The 18,607-nt window shown below is 35.4% G+C and overlaps 1 protein-coding gene across 1 annotated transcript in view; it reads right to left on the bottom strand.

The window, feature by feature from the left end:
• LOC107711430 (uncharacterized) overlaps positions 1–18,145 on the bottom strand; it is a 39,973-nt gene extending 21,828 nt beyond the window's left edge. Inside the window, exons 1-3 of the mRNA XM_016516423.1 lie at positions 17,807–18,145; positions 17,304–17,586; positions 16,863–17,100 (exon numbers count right to left, since the gene is read on the bottom strand). Of these exons, the coding sequence (XP_016371909.1) occupies positions 16,863–17,100; positions 17,304–17,586; positions 17,807–18,048 (763 nt within the window). The 5' untranslated portion in view covers positions 18,049–18,145. The remainder of the gene's footprint in view (positions 1–16,862; positions 17,101–17,303; positions 17,587–17,806) is intronic.
• Positions 18,146–18,607: the final 462 nt, after the last annotated feature.

Genomic DNA, 18,607 nt, shown 5'->3' with positions numbered 1-18,607 from the left:
GACTAGCATTCTGACTGGCGAATTAATTAAACTAATGAACTTTTAAGCATTATAATTTTTTTAAATGATTATTATAAAATGTCCTTATTACAAATTGGTTCCAGAAATATCATTATCATTTATTTTGATTACTGATATTTATTTTATTCAAGTTTTTACATATTTTTATAGGTTAATAGCTATGAAACCAAACTAATCAGTTCTGAGATAAAAGAGAAAAAAAAGAAAAAAAAGAAAAAGAAAAAAAAGGGTGGAAATTGGAGAAAAGGGGAAATCATAAGAAAAGACATTGTTATGTGTAATTGTTAACAGGTATGTGTAATTGTTTTATGAAGCAATGAACACATGAAGAATTGCAAATCATTTAATCAAATCAAAACTCATGGTACAATATAAAATGATATGCTTTAAATCTTTAAACATAAACTACTAAGTATCTTATCTAGAAAGTTTACAATAACTGAAGTAGTGATTTCTTCATTTTACAGAACTGTGATTAATTACAAAGAAACACCAAGTAACAGATTGCATTGAAAGTGAAATTTTGAAGAAAACGACTGAAATAGTATTTCCAAACATAAAACATACTAGAATAATTGGATTTAAAACTTTAAAAAGTCATTTTATGCAGAGTATTTCTTCATCAGGTCTATGGAAAATTAATGAGACTTCCAAAAAAGTAAAAGCGAGTGTTGCAAACTGAAAAGACACAAAGTCTTATAGATTAGAACAAGTATTAGTGCATTTCCCATGTACTCCTGTAAGCCGCTGTGTGTGTGTGTGTGTGTGTACCTGTTTTTCTATTCTGGTGGGGACTTAAACCTGAATACACACAGACTCATGGGGACTCGTGTCATGGTGGGGACCTAAATTGAGGTCCCCACTGGTAAACAAGCTAATAAATCACACAGAATGAAGTTTTTTGAAAATCTAAAAATGCAGAAAGTTTCCTGTGAGGGGTAGGTTTAGGGGTAGGGTTGGTGTAGGGCAATAGAATATACGGTCTGTACAGTAGAAAAACCATTACGCCTATGGAGAGTCCCCACAAGGATAGCAAACCAGACGTGTGTGTGTGTGTGTGTGTGTGTGTGTGTGTGAATGAAAGCTGCAGTTGATTCTGTAGCTGCGGGCCAGAAGCGTGCAGCATTATAAACACAATACAGCCATATGGAGAACAGACGGCTCTCGCTCTCCGTCAACATTCAGACAGACCCCTGTCCCCCGAACGCCCCTCCACCACCGCCACGGTCACTTTAGGGTTAGTGCTTTAGCATAACAACAAATGAAAGGGAAAGGCCATTTTATTCCCATTTGGAGGCATTATTGTGACGGACGCAGGCGGAGGCAGGCATTCATTGTGATTTAGCGCTTGAGCTCGGTGGACAGGGCGGCCTGGAGAATAACAGGAGATAATGAAAACATAATTTATTTAATTCCCCCGCACATCCGCGCCATGAGAAACAAGAGGCGATGGATGTCGAAATGTAATTTGTCTCAACTAGGTGACAACACGTGATCTAGATAACAAAGAACATCAACAGATTCGATCAACTAGGAACACTAGCCAGTCTCATAAGAGAAGCAGCACTGAAAGGACTTTTATCTTGTACCACCAACTGATGGTCCTACTGCAGTTTAGATGATTCTGGAGGCAATATTATAATATTTGAATGACACAAAACATGGAAGTGGCTTCAACTGCAATAATGTTTAACTTAAAATTCACAAGTATATTTTTTATACTTTCAAAAGGACAGTTTTAGCCTTACCTAACGAACTGAACCACAAAAGAAAATGTAATGCAAAATAAAAGTCACTAGAATGAAGTTTCCTTACCATGTTTTTGGACAGGTATCATGGTAATAGTATTTCTTTGAATTACACTAACACTCAAAAGACAGGCTGTCTGTAAGATTTTTTAAATGTTTTTGAAAGAAGCATTTTTTTGCTCACCAAAGCTGCATTTATTTGATTAAAAATACAGTACAAATGGTAATATTGTGAAATATTATTACAGTTTCAAATAACTGCATTCTATTTGAATAAATTGTAAACTGTAATTTATTCCTGTAATCAAAGCAGAATTTTCAGCATCATCCTTCTGATCCTTCAGAAATCATTCTAATATGCTGATTTGCTGCTCAATGCATTATTATCAATGTTGCCAAATATTTTTGTGGAAACTGTGATACATTTTATTTTTCATTTATTTGAAATCGAAATATTTTGTAACATTACAAAGGTCTTCACTGTCACTTTTGATCAATTCAATGCTTCTTTGCTGAATGAAAGTATTAAATTATATTTAACAAATCTTACTGTCCCTTTATTGGTTGTGTACAGTGCAAATAACATTACATGAATATAGTAATTGTTCAGTACAATAACATCTGATGCCATCGGCGTACCATGATACCACTAAGGTACTTAGTTATAAGGAGAATTAAAAAAATAAAAAAATAAATGCATACATAAATCAATAAATGCATGCATTTATTTATAAAATAAAACAAATCAATCAAGTGCTGCTGTAAACTAAGCCCCAGGTATATACTAATGAATTAACAAATACATAAATGAAATCCTCTGGCTCTTCTAAGATGGGCTCTAGTTTAATTATCAGTGTGGATGGTGTCGATAATTATCGGTCCATCAGCATGTAATGAATAGACTGAGTCATAATCTCTCTCTGATGGCTTTAGGACACAGCAGAGTCCTTTAAAAGAGACTAGACTCTATTGATCCTCAACGTAAACGCTCTTTACAATGTTAATAGTCTGATTTGCTTCAATGATTTCTCCCTGTGTTTTGCTAGTCAAGGACAGGCTAATTTATACTTAACTGGAGGTCCCAGTCAACAGCCCGGGAACGAGAGACTTCCTGGATGAAAATGTAGGCCATTCCAAGGGGAAACCGATGATCGCGCTGACCATTAGTTCTTCTTTATTTGCGCTTCTACAGGCAATTATCATGAATTAATGCAGCATTAGCCCTGTCAATGAAATGAAATTCTCTGGGACAATAAAAGGCGCAAAACACACAAAGCTCTTAATGAGGATGAGGTGAGATATTAGCATTATCTCTTCTGGAACTTAATAATATATTACTTGCTGAAATGCTCATTTTCAGCTTTCAAAGTTCAATAGCCAGAGATGTGTGAGCAGTACATACTGGGTGACATCATAGAATGAGCAACACATTTTATAATTTCATATGAGAACAACTACATAGCATTAATTTTATACTTTTCATACTTTTATATGAAAAGTATATAATATAAGTTTATGCTTTTATACTAATTTGATACTATATCATCATAGTGCAGCTGTTCAGAGGAGATACAGATGGAACTCTATATTTTCCTTAAAGGTGCTGTTTTTGGCATTTTACACATAAAATGTTCTCACATTAAAAAAAAAAAGAAAGAAAGAAAGAAAAAAAGAGAGAGAGGAAAGGAACTTAAAAACCAATCAATACACTGCCACTCTCCTACTGGTTTGGTGACAGACACTATTAACCTTAAATCAACCTGTTTGCTAAATCACTGTCACTCAAAGCTAATAACAAGTGTAACTAAATACATTATGGTAATATAATTTGATTTCTTTGTGCATTATGCAAATCAACCCTAAATATAACGAGTCATGACAGATGACCAGGATTTAAAGAGTCGAATATCTCTGTTTCATTGTGCTAATGTGTTGATGCTAATGTAAACATGCCGTATGACCTGCAAAATAAATGCTGATTCATATGGTTGCATGCCAAACAAATAGATAAATGTACCATTCAAAAGTTTGGGATCGGTAAGATTTTAAATGTTTTTGAAAGAAGTCTTTTCTGCTCACCAAGGCTGTATTTATTTGATCAAAAATAAAATAAAGTAAAAACAGCAATATTGTGAAATATTATTACAATTTAAAGAACTGCTTTGTAATTGATTCCTATGATGCGCAGCTGTATTTTCAGCATCATTACTCCAGTCTTCAGTGTCACATGATCTTCAGAAATCATTCTAATATGCTGACTTGCTGCTCAAGAAACATTTCTGATTATTATCAATGTTGAAAACAGTTGTGCTGCACAATATTTTTGTGGAAACTGTGATGCATTTTTCTGGATTCTTTGATGAATGTAAAGTTCAAAACAACAGAATTATTTGAAATAGAAATCTGTTGTAACATTATGTCTTTGCTGTCATGTTTGATCAATTTAATGCGTACTTGCTAAATAAAATTATTATTTTTTCTAAATAATAAAAATTGTCAGTAAGATTTACTGACCCCAAACTTTTAAATGGAAGCATGCATAAAATATTTTAAATTATTTTCTTATAAATAAGACACACTCTAAAAATGTATTTTAATAAATTTGCAATGTACATTTTACAAGATTATACTATTTCAGTCTTTATGCATAAAAAAAGTTTAATTTAATGAGTTACTTGCAGTGTCTTTGTATTTTTTTTGTGGAAAAACTGCTGCAACTGAGTTTTAATTAACAAAATATAAGCCTATGCTTCACATGATGAAAACAATATAGTTAAGTTTGATCAGAATCATGCCAGAACTATTTCAAATCCACACCCTGATTATTATACATTTCACAGAGTGGCTAATTATAGACAGTAAAAGACAAATATAGAGAGAGTGAGAGTAAGGAAAATGAGCTTCGATCTTTCCCTGAGCTCACCCATCAAGAGATTTGGAGGTTAGTGAGTTGCTGCGGCCGATCAAGACCTTGCCCTGAGTGAGTCGGGCTAAATCAATGCTAATTACACTGCCATCTGCACGCTACTGTGTCCTGAGTCACACCTGTTCACTCAGAGAGAGACATGAGCGCTGGCCAGGAGTTTCTGACATCGTTAGTCATTGAGAGTTTCAGTGCGCTCAATTCATGCCGCAGCATTTTAGTCCAAATACTTTGCTTCTAAAACCAACAGAACACTTTAAAACCTCTACCACCAGGAAGATGGTCAAACTTAAGAGGCTGATCCAGCGATATAACAGCTATAGTTGTGCCATAACAAATTTCCGAGGCGTTCGCTCACCAATAATCAGTGTCTGTCAATGTTTTGCCCACTGAAAGTGAGCTGCCATTACATCAGACAGAGAAACAAATGAGGGCCATTTCTGCACCGCTGCTCTGTCTGATATGTCAATAAACTCGCAGCAGCGAGAGGAATAGCACAGATGGATTTTTCTTTCACAGCCAGACAAACAGAGGGACACGTCTGAGTTTTCTCTTAGAGTGGAATCAGTAAGACAAAACGAGACGAGTTACGCACAACTAGCGCGAGTGATGGTGATACAGGTGTGAGATTTCAATGTCAGGTGTGATTGACTGGAATCACTCAGATCTTGGAAGATTCTGAGCTTTTAGAATCATAAAACCATTCTTAGTTCAATTACTTCACTCCGAGAAAAAACATAGGACATTACACATGCAGCAGGAATCCCATGTGTGCTCTGGATTTGATATATTAATCATTATAATTATCAATGTCATAAGCAATACATAACATGAGACAGCAAAATCTTAGAGAAAGTGAAAAGGAGACTGAAGGTGGACCTTGAAATAGGCAAACAGATGGGTTTTAATGTGGCTATAGAGTCTTCCCTGCAGTTTTGATATACGGCTTCATCAGTAGCTTAACCTGGGTATGGTTCTATAAACTGACTGAGAAACACATGATAACCTCAGGCTGATTTTTGTCTCTTTTTTTCTCTCTCATGGATGCAATCAAGACAATTCTATATTCCTACTAAAGGACAATTATATTCTTGTTTACCAAGTCAACACAAGTGCTGGTGTAAAGGAATTTACTTTGTAATTCCAGTAAGAATTGCAAGCAGGAGATCATTTCTGAGATATTATTAAATGTATTTATTTTATATATAAAAAGAAAAATACATGATGAAATAAAACAAAAAATATATTTAAAAAGTTTGACTTTATGTACTAAACTAACTGAAATAAATAAATACTAAATAAATAAAAACTGTATAGATATAGGCCATTTAAAAACAACAAAACAAAAACTAATACAAACGACAAAAACGCAACTAAAACTTTAACTAAAATTAACACGAAAACAGAAAATATATAAATAAAATCTAATTCAAAATATTAACAAAAACTGTAACCGTATCTCAATGACCCTAAAATAACACTGGTTTGGGGAACTTTGATTAACATAATAAAAAATACCACAAGAGAATGCTTAACTTAAAAGAAGCTTGTAGAAAGTTTCTAAAAATGGCAGAATGGCCATCACCGAATTTCAAATGTTCCTTGGCCAGGTCTTTAATAAAACAGCCCTCAAAACGTAATTTAAGCTTGTGTTAAGTTTGAATAGTGCATCATGTGCAGTCATTCCAGGTTTCATGACCTGTCACGTTACATCTTGACCTGCAAAATTTGAAAAGAATGAACGCACCAAAAAAAAAAAAGAAAAGAGGTTTGAGCACTATGACAAAGGGGGAAACAAATCCAGTAATAAATAAGTTTAAGAGTCTTGTTTCTCTTATCTATTTTTATAGAAGATTAGCAATAAACCAAACCCTGTCTGTTGTGAAATATGTTATCTATGACTGCATTAGTTGTCAAACCTGTTCAACTCACCTTTCCTGTCTATTATAAGCAAGTAAAATGCTGACATTTTCAGAGCTCCCATACCACTTAGAGAAACTCTAATGCGTTGCATGCTTAAAACTCATCTCCATAAGCGGGAATCACTTCAGCGCTCCGTGGTGTTGGCTAATGAACTGCGGGTTTGAGCACACGTTCTCCTCGCCACCCAAGCATTAGAACTCATAAAGTAAATCATGCAGTAATGAAGACAGACGGACAGACAGACAGACAGCAATGATATGGACCTAAAAACAAGGATGTGTGATCTTGGACATCTGAAAAGATCTTTGAGAGATAGATGGGGAGAGAAGGAGAAAATGGCTAACATTTATTTATTCTTGCTGTTCTCTTCTCCAGTACGACGCCATTAGAGTCAGTGGAAGTGTCCCATCGGCAGTCATTATCAAGGCTATCAGACCGGCCCAGCTAGACTCCAACACAGATATAGATACTATCCTCCACACACACACACAGTTTAATGATGGAGCCACAGCTAATGTCTCTCACCCCCTCCTGGCATCTCCTCAAGACTGTTAAAAGCCAGAAAACTAGAAGGACAGATATGCTGTGCATGTAAATATATATGCCATATATACCTTGGAGTGGTATAAATGTGTCAACAATAGAGATTTTGTTGTACTGTGGTAGATATAGACAAGTCATATCTATTTATACAGCGCTTTCCACAATACACATTGTTTTAAAGCAGCTTTATAGAAATCATTATGTCAATATTTATAATATCTTAATATATTCATGCCTTATAGTGACAGATTAGAGCTGGGAGAATATATAGTTTACATTTTGTGATGATACAAACAATCGAGATAGATGGGGAGAGAAGGAGAAAATGGCTAACATTTATTTATTCTTGCTGTTCTCTTCTCCAGTACGACGCCATTAGAGTCAGTGGAAGTGTCCCATCGGCAGTCATTATCAAGGCTATCAGACCGGCCCAGCTAGACTCCAACACAGATATAGATACTATCCTCCACACACACACACAGTTTAATGATGGAGCCACAGCTAATGTCTCTCACCCCCTCCTGGCATCTCCTCAAGACTGTTAAAAGCCAGAAAACTAGAAGGACAGATATGCTGTGCATGTAAATATATATGCCATATATACCTTGGAGTGGTATAAATGTGTCAACAATAGAGATTTTGTTGTACTGTGGTAGATATAGACAAGTCATATCTATTTATACAGCGCTTTCCACAATACACATTGTTTTAAAGCAGCTTTATAGAAATCATTATTTCAATATTTATAATATCTTAATATATTCATGCCTTATAGTGGCAGATTAGAGCTGGGATTTTTTTAACTTTAAAAATGTTGAACTTTATTAAGTAAAGACTAATTAATTTTCTTTATAAAATTAATACAATTAATCATTTGGCAGAAATGATCTCCTGCTAGCAATTCTTACTACAAATTATGAAGTGAATTGCATTGATGATAAGAGCATATTAAGAAAGAATATTAAACATGGTATAAATTCTACATCTTTTTATCACTTTCTTATTAATATTGAGATTGTACTTAAATACAAATAAAATTTTCGCTTAAAGATGCCAAAGTGAAGTTTACTTTTTGTTTACATTTAAAAATGTAAAACAAAAGTTTATAGAAAAACTTGCTTTGACCATTTATATATATATATATATAACCAACAAATAATATGTTTATAAGACATATAACATTTTTGTAATAAAATATTTATATGAACTTTATATGAAGAGCTGGCCAACTACATAGCTACATTTTGAAAAAAAAAAAAAACATTAGGCAGCAGATATTTGCTATAGTATATATTGCCTTATAATATATACTATATAACAAAAATAGCAATAAATGTAACTGTATAGCAATATACACCATCACCATAATATAAAATTACTATACAAGATTTTGCTCATACCGCCCAACCCTGTGTTGACATTTTAGATCCCACACTAAACCGCCGAGCTCAAGGTTGCAAGTGAAAATAAATGAAAAGATGCAAAATGGTATCGGATGCAAACAATATACAGAGAACAAAACATGATTGATGGGCGGCCCGATACTGTCCTGAGTTTCTGTCCTAATGCTCTGCGCTCACTGCTGATAGGTGCATATATCCATGAAGATGTTTCGACAGCGGTGCTGGGGAAAAAACGAAGCCATCATGTGGTTTTGTTATTAATGGGTCTGTATGGTATGCTCATGGCCAAGGACACAATTTGTATCACAATGCAAATATCTGTCATTAAACGCTGACAGTTCATTTTTCCTGCTAGGGAAAGAAAAATGTTTTTTGGTTTTGGTGGGCCACAACGCTTCAACCAGACAGACTTGAAAGGCGATTTGTAGACAAATGTGTGCTGCCATCAGTTTAGTTCGTATAAAATGGCATTGAGAGGGTCTAAACATTGTGCTATTGTGCTATTAAGACATAAAATGACTTGAAAATAAACATATAAAGCAATCAATGAATGCTCAGAATTGATATTGAAACAATTAAATCTCAAATTGAATAATGTAATTTTCTATAGGCTACAGGACAGTTACGAAATAATGTACTTTTTAAGGTCTGCTGAAAAAAATATATAAATTGTAAACCGTAAAAATGTAAATTAAATTAATTAAATATCAGCAATTTAAATTGTCATATTATTCACTTATATCAATATTTGTTCCTTACCAAATGGTAAAAAAAATAGCAATTTTGTAATTATTATTATTTTTTTTTATTTCAATTTTTAAAAATGTCTTTCACTCTTGTAAGTTCGAAATGGTCAAAACATTGTGAAATGCATGAGCAGAGGTTGCGTCCACCGTAATGGATGGTCTCATGAGAACTGCAGCTTTGACGGTTATTGATTTTCCCGTTCTAGATTATCCATTCATTCCCCACTCACTCTTTCTTTTTTGCAACTCCGATCAGTTAATTTACATTTAAGCCAGTTGCTGCTGGAGGCAATTAACTCCACAGGTTCATTAGAGCTTGCTCTGACTTATTAATTAATCAATCTGTGTGTGTGCGTGGAGTGGAGAATTAGCATGGAATAAAACACACACTCATAAACAGCTTTGTGCTTCCTCACAAATTTAGTAGTGCGGCGCTGATCATGCAATACTAAAGCAATGAGATACAGCAAAGTATTATCAAGAAGATCTAGAATACCTGGAGGGAGCGGTCCATTAGCATTCCCATTCAATCGCAGATGCTCGGCTGGCGTCGGACTCCCTTAGAAACCCACAATTTGAAATTTGCCTTCTTTGCTCATGGCCGTTCAGTTCTAGCAGCTGATTGGAGCTTAAGCTGTAAATGATGCATCTAGTCAGTCTAGAGCTACAGAAAAAAATACAACATGACAACAATGATTGGCTGATGACACCACATGAACACAAATAGTCACTAATGACTATCCTGAACAAACAGGAATAAAATATAGATACATTCAGAGCCCTCCAGAAATTATGAAATACTTTTGCTTGCAAAAACTTCTGAATGGCCGTCAATGGATAAAAATGCTATCAACCAGCAGTGACTAACTGGTCCACACTAGCAAGCCAAACTTTGACCTCCCATGTATAACCTAATCTCAGTGGTGGTTTTAAAGACAAATAATGAGGAAAGAGAGAATTAGGAGAGATATAACTGTAAATGAGCTCTGAACGCTGCTCTTGGCTCATTGGCTGGCATTGGCTCACATGCACCGCTGGGTTCAAACTTGCTGAGCTATGAACTCTCATCCCCACACGCACGCACACACACACGCACACACACACACACACACACACAGACAGACAGACAGAGACAGAGAGAACTACATTACCATTCAAGAAAGAATGCTTTTATTCAGCAAGAATGCATTAAATGTATCAAAAGTGACAAGTGACAAAAGAGACATGACAGAAGGGAAAACTGTCCTTTTGAACTTTCTATTCATCTGTGAATAATAAAATGTATCACGGTTTCCAAAAAAATACTGGGCAGAAGTATTAATCAGAGATGTTTCTTGAGCTGCAAATCAGCATATTAGAATGATTTCTGAAGGATCATGTGACACTGAAGACTGGATAATGATGCTGAAAATTCAGCCTTGATCACAGAAATAAATTACTTTTTACAATATATTCACCTAGAAAACAGTTATTTTAAAATGTAATGATATTTCACAATATTACTGTTTTTGCTGCATTTTTGATCAAATAAATCCAGCCTTGGTGAGCAGAAGAGACTTCTTTTAAAAATACTTAAAAAAAAAAACCTATATAAATATGGGCAAGCCTATAATATGAAACATAGTATTTAATATATTTGACTCTTTCTTTAAGAAACACACTCTAACAGGTTTGTGTGTGTTTTGCCAGCCAACTGAATAAAAGCAGCTAAAAGACGATTGCTGTGAACACAAAGCAATTCATTATGATTATTTATTAGACTCGTCCCCAATGATTTACGTTTGTGAATTCTTCATTCTTCCAATTTAAATTCTGCTGAAATTAGATGTTACGTATGTCATCATTATGTTCATTGGGTGTAGATGGCATTTGTGGGTGGAGCCTGTGCGCTGCTGAGAGCTTAATGATGCATAAGATTAAACTGACGCGCTCAGCTGTGGTGAAAAATAAAAAAATGCATGAGATTTTAAGACTTTCTTGTCTCAAATTTATTTTGTTACTTTATTAGCATTTTTTTTCTTGTTTTAAGCCCAATACATTACGCCTAAAGTTCTGTAATAAAATGTTTTTGTATTATTAAAATCAACATAAAAGCAGTGCAACAAACACTTCCATTATGTATTTTATAGTTATGATTTAAATAATTCATTATTCATGTTTTGGAATTAATTTATATCATTTTTTATATTACAGTAGAGCATTTTTCTGCTTTAGGGTATTTTTTATTATAAATAAAAAAAAATGTCTAAACATGATAGAAATTCTAAGTTAATTATTATTTTTGCATGTACAGTATATATGTATGCATGTATGTACATTTTTGGGGTCTTTAACATTGGGGTATGGGGTGATTCTCCCATACACTTTTTGTCTTGTCAATAAAGCACACTAAATTAAATAATGAAATTGAAACAATCTGCTGTCTGTCTGTTTCTCAGGTCGTCTTCAGTGATCTGTTGCTTTGTTTGTCACAAGCGACAACTTTACAAAACCAACAATTTCACAGCAATAATGACATAAATGCATGCTTTTCTACCTCTTCATATTAGTTAATTATTATTCCCACCCTCCCACACACTCTCTCTCTCTCTCTCTCTCTCTCTCTATCTCACACACACACACACACACACACTTGCTTGTTCTTCTGAACCTGAACATGTGTGTCTGTGTGTGTGTGTTTCCCAAGAAGTCCATGACAACAACATCATGCTTCTAAACAATCCAATAAAGGTCTTAACGTACAGGAGGTTAACCTTTTCCCAGAGCACAGGATGCATCTTTGACCGCCGCATGATGGCTGCCACCACGCGTTCTGTTCATTAGCGGCCTGACGCCCATCACAGCCCCTTTGCTCACAGACGAACCCCCACGCTGGACTCCTCTGCTCTCAGCACAGCCCTCCCTATTCCCAGCGGACAGATCCCAGGCAAAAAACTAATTCTGCTTTTAATAATGTGTCAGGAGAAAGCGGGTAGCTCATAAATTATGTGTCTGTGCCGGTGCAGAGCCGGCCACCGGGGGAAAATCAGGCCGGGGAGGAAAAAAATCAAAGCCTACCTTTGACAAACTTTTGTGAAAGATAAATAATAACTTACACATAGGATTAGGCGTTAAGTCATGGGCGAGGGGAGCCGGGAGAGCTGCTCCTATCAGACCTGTGCAGGGTGAGGAATCTGTCATTTGTTTTTGCCCTCTTCCACTGTTTTTTATTTGCATTTTCTCCCAGATGTGCTACAAAGCCGTCTGTTCACGACTGCCTGCTACACCTGTGCAGCTGCCTGTGTTTCAGTCACTCGGTCGGCCTCTGTCACTATATTAACTAATAGCTATGATAATATGCATGTACTATTCTATAATTATTAAACTATATTTCACTACAAAAAAAAAATCAATTATAATTGCATCTTATTTTGCTTAGCTGTATGATGATATTTATATTTCAATTAATCTAAAATCAAACACATTTGATATGAGAAAATATATAATACTATATATGTAACAGAATATGTATAATACTATATATTTTCACGGTAAACGTTATAATGTCACTTACAAATTAAATATAAAAAATGGTGGTAATAAAATCAATATAAAAATTTTAACAATTTAAGTCACCTTTTAAAATGTAATCAAATTAAAATGCAATACTTAATTTGATTGATTGATTGATTGACTGCCACAACAGATACTGTTGTGTTTACAGTTTAAATTAAAACATGAATGAAAAATTGTGATATTGTCTAATAATCCCTAATTTTCTTTTAATAATTTGCATTATCATTATTATTACTTTGAGAAGTATAATCTGCTGTACAATAGTAATATATTTCTGTTTTAATTTCTTCAAGCTTTTATTTTGGTGGGTTTCATTTTTTTTAGCGGCATTTATGACCTAGTTTGCCTAAAATTTGCAGACTTTTAAATATGTTTAACTCATGGTCCATCTCCGTATATTGCACTATAACCTGCAAAAAAAAAACTAAATCAAGGATGTATATAAAACAAAAATTATTGGAGTGTGTTTTAGAAGAAAATACCATTTCAGTTTTTCTACTTTGTGTTACTTGCTGTTTCTTTGTAATCATTTGTGAAATATAGCAATTTCTGAAAATTTAGAAAATTGTTTCTACATAACATTTCTACATCACAAGATGATTCATGGATTATATATATATATATATATATATATATATATATATACACACATACTGCTACTGTTCAAAAGTTTGGGGTTTTTCTAATGCTTTTGAAAGACATCCTTTATGCTCACCAAGGCTGCATTTGGTAAAAAAAACAGCTACTGTGAAATATTATTACAATTTAAAATAACTATGTTGTACTTCATTATGTTTTAAAATGTAATTTATTTCTTAATACTATTTCAAGAAACATTTCTTCTTATTATTAATGTTAAAATGTTGAGCTGCTCAGTGTTTTTGTAAAAAACTAATTTGTTCAGGATTAAATAAATAATAACAGCATTTATTATGAAACAGAAATCTTTTTCTAATCACAAAAACAAACCTGTGTGTGTGTGTGTGTGTGTGTGTGTGTGTGTGTGTGTCCAAGACTATTAGATTTGTGGCCAATGAATAGATCAGCAGTTGTTTCAGCTACGCACTAGTATGGTAATATAAAAAAAAACAAAAAACATATCATACCCAAAATTAAAACCACCAGCACTAATTCCCACATGCCTTTCTGTGAGATGGGTCTTAGCTGTTATCGTGTGTGTTCATGTGTATAATGGTGAGGTTATAAGAAGTGTGGTCCTGCTCTTTGGCCCTGTGTCAATATCTTCACAAACGATCAACATGTATCATACCTGCGGCCCTCTATCACGCACTGACTAAAGAACAATCTCTATTAGCTGACAGCAGGCGGCTGCCTTGATAAATGTTCCCTGACCAAACGGAAGGAAATGTGTGAAATAAAGAGGCATGTTCCAACAAGTCGTGTCAAAATGGTATTGATTCAATCATCTCCAGAAAATACACACTCTTGGGCAGCGTAGCGTGTAGCAGATCTGATATGCTCCGCAGAGGTGGGCGACAGTGATGGCAAACTCTGACGCTTATTTCCACACTTTCCTTCATTGAGCTTTCAGGTGATGAAACACGTAGTGAGACGCTGACTGATTTTCCCGGCACTTCTTACGACGTGCCAAAGATGCCACTCTATCTGTGTCTGAAAGACGTCCCATTATGAAACAGGTGGGCAAGGCGGCGTAGAGCAGCGTATAGCCGTTTGTCCGATACACGGCGCACGGGAGGTAAGTAACAGCAGCGTTCAATCATTCAGACACACTGCTGGAGCCCCTGCAGCTGACCAGAGAAGTGGAAATGTTTACATTAACTGAGCATGCCCAGCGTGCTCCTGCTGCATGTGCAAAAAGCTAATGAGAAGAAAAATACAAGCTCACAAACAACATTAGCGGCTGCAGTGATGAAGTGGCATAGATGAAGGGAACACAGGACCGTTCAAAACCTACACTGTAGGCGAAAAAAAAATTGTAAAAAAATGGAAAAGGTACTGGATATTTTCTGCAAAGACATTATCTGTTAAGTTTACAGACATTTCCTCTAACCCTAAAGCACAACACAGCGCAACGCATAATTCAAAACACACATAAAACACCTGTGAAAAAATCAATATGTAAAATTCCTTTATATTAACACTCTGTGCTCTATTTTTATGTACTTTTCTTAGAGTGTAGTAAGATAGATAGCATTTCAAGTAGTAATGCTCTGAAATTAAATTTTTACTAAATTAATGCTTCATTTAGCACTTTTTACATTTCACAATTTACATTTCACTTTATCACTTTTTTTTTTCCTGAGCTTGTTGCAATGCATTCTGGTCTCCTTGAAGAATGTGTGCACGCAATTTGGCCAAAAGAAGGAACAAAAACAAACAAACAGGAATTGAAAATAAAGTTTCTGTAATTAAATGTGGGTAATGGGCACTGTTTATGCTGTTCAAGGTGTCGTGTTCTCACGTGATAAATTCAGCAAGTTCTTTGGCTACTGAGACACCTCTCAATATTTCAGCAAAGCTAATTTTACATATTGGTATTCTAGCATCCCATCCTAGCATCCACACTGCTGACATTTTTACTTGTAGCTTATTCACATTATGTGCAAAAAATAAACACCATTTGGACTGATTAAAAGTCACTGTTTCAGTTAATGATTTCGGTTCTCCAAAACTAGAAGACCAAAAAAAATTTTTTTTTTTTTCTGTTTCAGATTTATATTTTCATTTGTTTCCTTCTTTTGGCCAAATTGCACGTACAATACTCTTCAAGGAGACCAGAATGCATTGCAACAAGCTCAGGAAAAAAGTGATAAAGCGAAATGTAAATTAAAAGTACATATAATTGGAAATACAAATAAACTGAAAAACAGACTACTACAAAATTAAATTGAATTTAAAATGCTATTTTAGCATTAAGGTGCAGTCAAATTAGTGCAACATTTTGCAAGCAAAAAAAGATCAATTGTCTATTGTCAACAGTGTGTGAATCACAGCTCACACAATTCAGTTTCAAACCAAGCAGCTTTTTGTTGGTCAACACCACAAATTCATGTGACCAACTTGTAAATAAGTGAAACCTGCATGGGGAAATCTTTTACCCTCATGCAAAATTCCCGATCGCACAGATTCCTATTGGAATAATTGGATTGCATCCACGAAATCTGCACAGAGCAACAGTAAACGTGATTTCACCGTTTTCAGAATTTGCAGTATGCTAATTGCAACACATTTGCCTATGTAGAATATTCAAGAACTGTCACTTATGAAGTAACACTTTAGTTAGAATGATGCCTAAATAGATAGCAAGGGAGTTCAGCAGGTTTTGGAACAGAGAGAGAGAGCGAGAGAGAGCTAATCCTTGTTTGTTTCTGACCTTGACTCTGTGGTCTGGTAGACGATGAGAGGGTAATACCTCATCATATCCAGGGCAACTTTAGATGCAGTGGGGAAAACCTCATAAAACAAAAGTATAGCAGGTTAAATAAACCATCAATAAACCACCCACACAAACAAACAGTCATCCAGGGCCACTGTGAGTCTGACCTCCAGTACCAGAGGGTTAATTCAGTTTTCAGTCACTCTGGTAACACCAAATCCCCATGCATACATCATGCACACATTGCAGAGATGAAGCTGGCTGGAAACATGATGCACCACAATTCCTAGATTAAAAAAAAAAGAACTTTATTCTTCGCTTGTTTTGACTTCAGAAAAATATAGGCTCCAAATTAAAATATTGCTTCATTAAAACTAGGAAATGCAAAGGTAAACAGGCAATTGCATTTACAATTTGACTGAAATATAATCATCATATGACATCAGTCATATTTTTGTGCAGTTAATCAATCACATTGTATATTTCTTCACTTACATTATACACAGCATGTGGCTCAACCATAAGCTCTTTAACATCAACCAGAATTACCCGAATCATTCCATACAACACTCCATAACCAATTTCCTAGCAATTTCTGTTCATATTTTTGGTTACACTTTATTTCGATAGTCCACTTTAGACATTCTATCAGATGTTGTGTGTTGTATGGACCAAGACGGGGGATATGGGTGAGGACGCCGTTTTCTGAGATGGCTGCACACATAGTAATATTCCCTCCTCGTTGGCCTGGGACATCAATGGTTGCTCTCTGTCCAATGCGATTCCTTCCACGTCTTCTACCTTTTGCCAGATTGAAACCCGCCTCATCAAGGTATATGAATGTGTGCAGCGGTTCCCTGCCCTCCAGCTCCAGTACATGCTTTATTACAGAAGAGGGAGTGAGAAAAACTATAACAACTTTTCCTGTGTAACATAATGCATTTTGGACAACATATTGTACAGTATGCACTGTGAATACACATACACAGAACTGTCATGTAAGTGTAGTGCATGACACTACACAAAGTAAACAGTTTACAGCACTGAACATTAGAATATGCATAGAACACATACATGTTTTACCTGTACATACTGGTGACGGAGCTCCTTCACTCTGTCGCTGTTCCGTTCAAATGGCACATTGTACAATTGTTTCATGCGCATTTCATTCCTCCTGAGCACTCTGTCAATTGTAGCGACTGAAACAGATTCAATATTCCCAAAGATGTTGTCATCCTCTATAACAGCACTTTGTATCTCTCTCAACCTTATGGCATTGTTTGCAATCACCATTGCACAAATGGCTTCCTCTTGTTGCGGAGTAAAAAGGGGCCCTCTTCCACCTCTGCAAGGTTGTCTTGCAATCCTGTGTGGTGCAGAGTAAAATTACAGTAAATATGGCAAATCTTTACTGTAACACTACTGTACACTACAATACACTAAATGTGTGATGCAGTAAAGCTGTACGTCTAAATGTAAAATGTACAGTGACAAGTTCTTGTCCCACTGCAAGCTTCATGTATGACACAATGACAGTAGTGCAGTGCAGATTGTTTAGTGCTGAATTACTGTCCATTTATACACACCTGTTCTCCCGACGAAATGTTTGAATAATTGAATTTACAGTGGTTCTCCCAACATTTGGCTGCACCCTTCGACCAGCCTCAGCCATTGTGAGGCCGTGATTGACAACATGATCCACAATTGTAGCCCTGATTTCATCAGGGATCCGCCTATGTACTTGGCCTCTTCTTCCTCTTCCCCTGTTTTGTCCCCTTCCCCTTCCTCCCCGCACCCTCACCCCTCTTCCACGAGGCTGACCTTCCATTTCTGTGTCACAGTATTGTAGAAATGGTACACACTATGTCCTGCTTGGTTCATATATGCTTGTAAAGTGGGGGTTTATGGGATTCAGCTCTGACAGTGATTGTAGAGAAGTGGCTTATCATTGCTTGCAACTAATGCTTCACAGACCCCTTCTCATCAGTGAAAGTCGAGATTCACCTGAGAGAAATTGTTCAATTTAGGAGACATTTTCAGGAAAAAAAAGATTTTAAAAAATTTGTAAAATTTGCTTGACAGATTTTGACAACTAGTTCAACATTTTTGTATGTAATGACTCAAGCAATGAAATGAGGACTATTAGTTTTATATGGAATGACTATTCAGCATTCACAAGTATAGTTAATTTTGACTGACATGACATAAGCAAATGATAATGTTATAAAACAGCAGAGAGTTGTATGAAAGCAATTGATGCATGTCCAAAAGCATTTGCAATTTGTTCGAAGGAATGAGAAACTGCTACTATGATGTGCACAAATGACTAAATGTTGTGGAGGTTGAACTAACTGTTGTGCAAATGTAAATAGTGATGTGAGAAATGC

This window comes from Sinocyclocheilus rhinocerous, unplaced genomic scaffold (assembly GCF_001515625.1).
Source record: "Sinocyclocheilus rhinocerous isolate Xijiao unplaced genomic scaffold, SAMN03320098_v1.1 scaffold402, whole genome shotgun sequence".
In the NCBI taxonomy this organism is placed as follows: domain Eukaryota; kingdom Metazoa; phylum Chordata; class Actinopteri; order Cypriniformes; family Cyprinidae; genus Sinocyclocheilus; species Sinocyclocheilus rhinocerous.
Note: the sequence above shows the minus strand (reverse complement) of the source record. Positions and strands in the feature narration are given on the sequence as shown.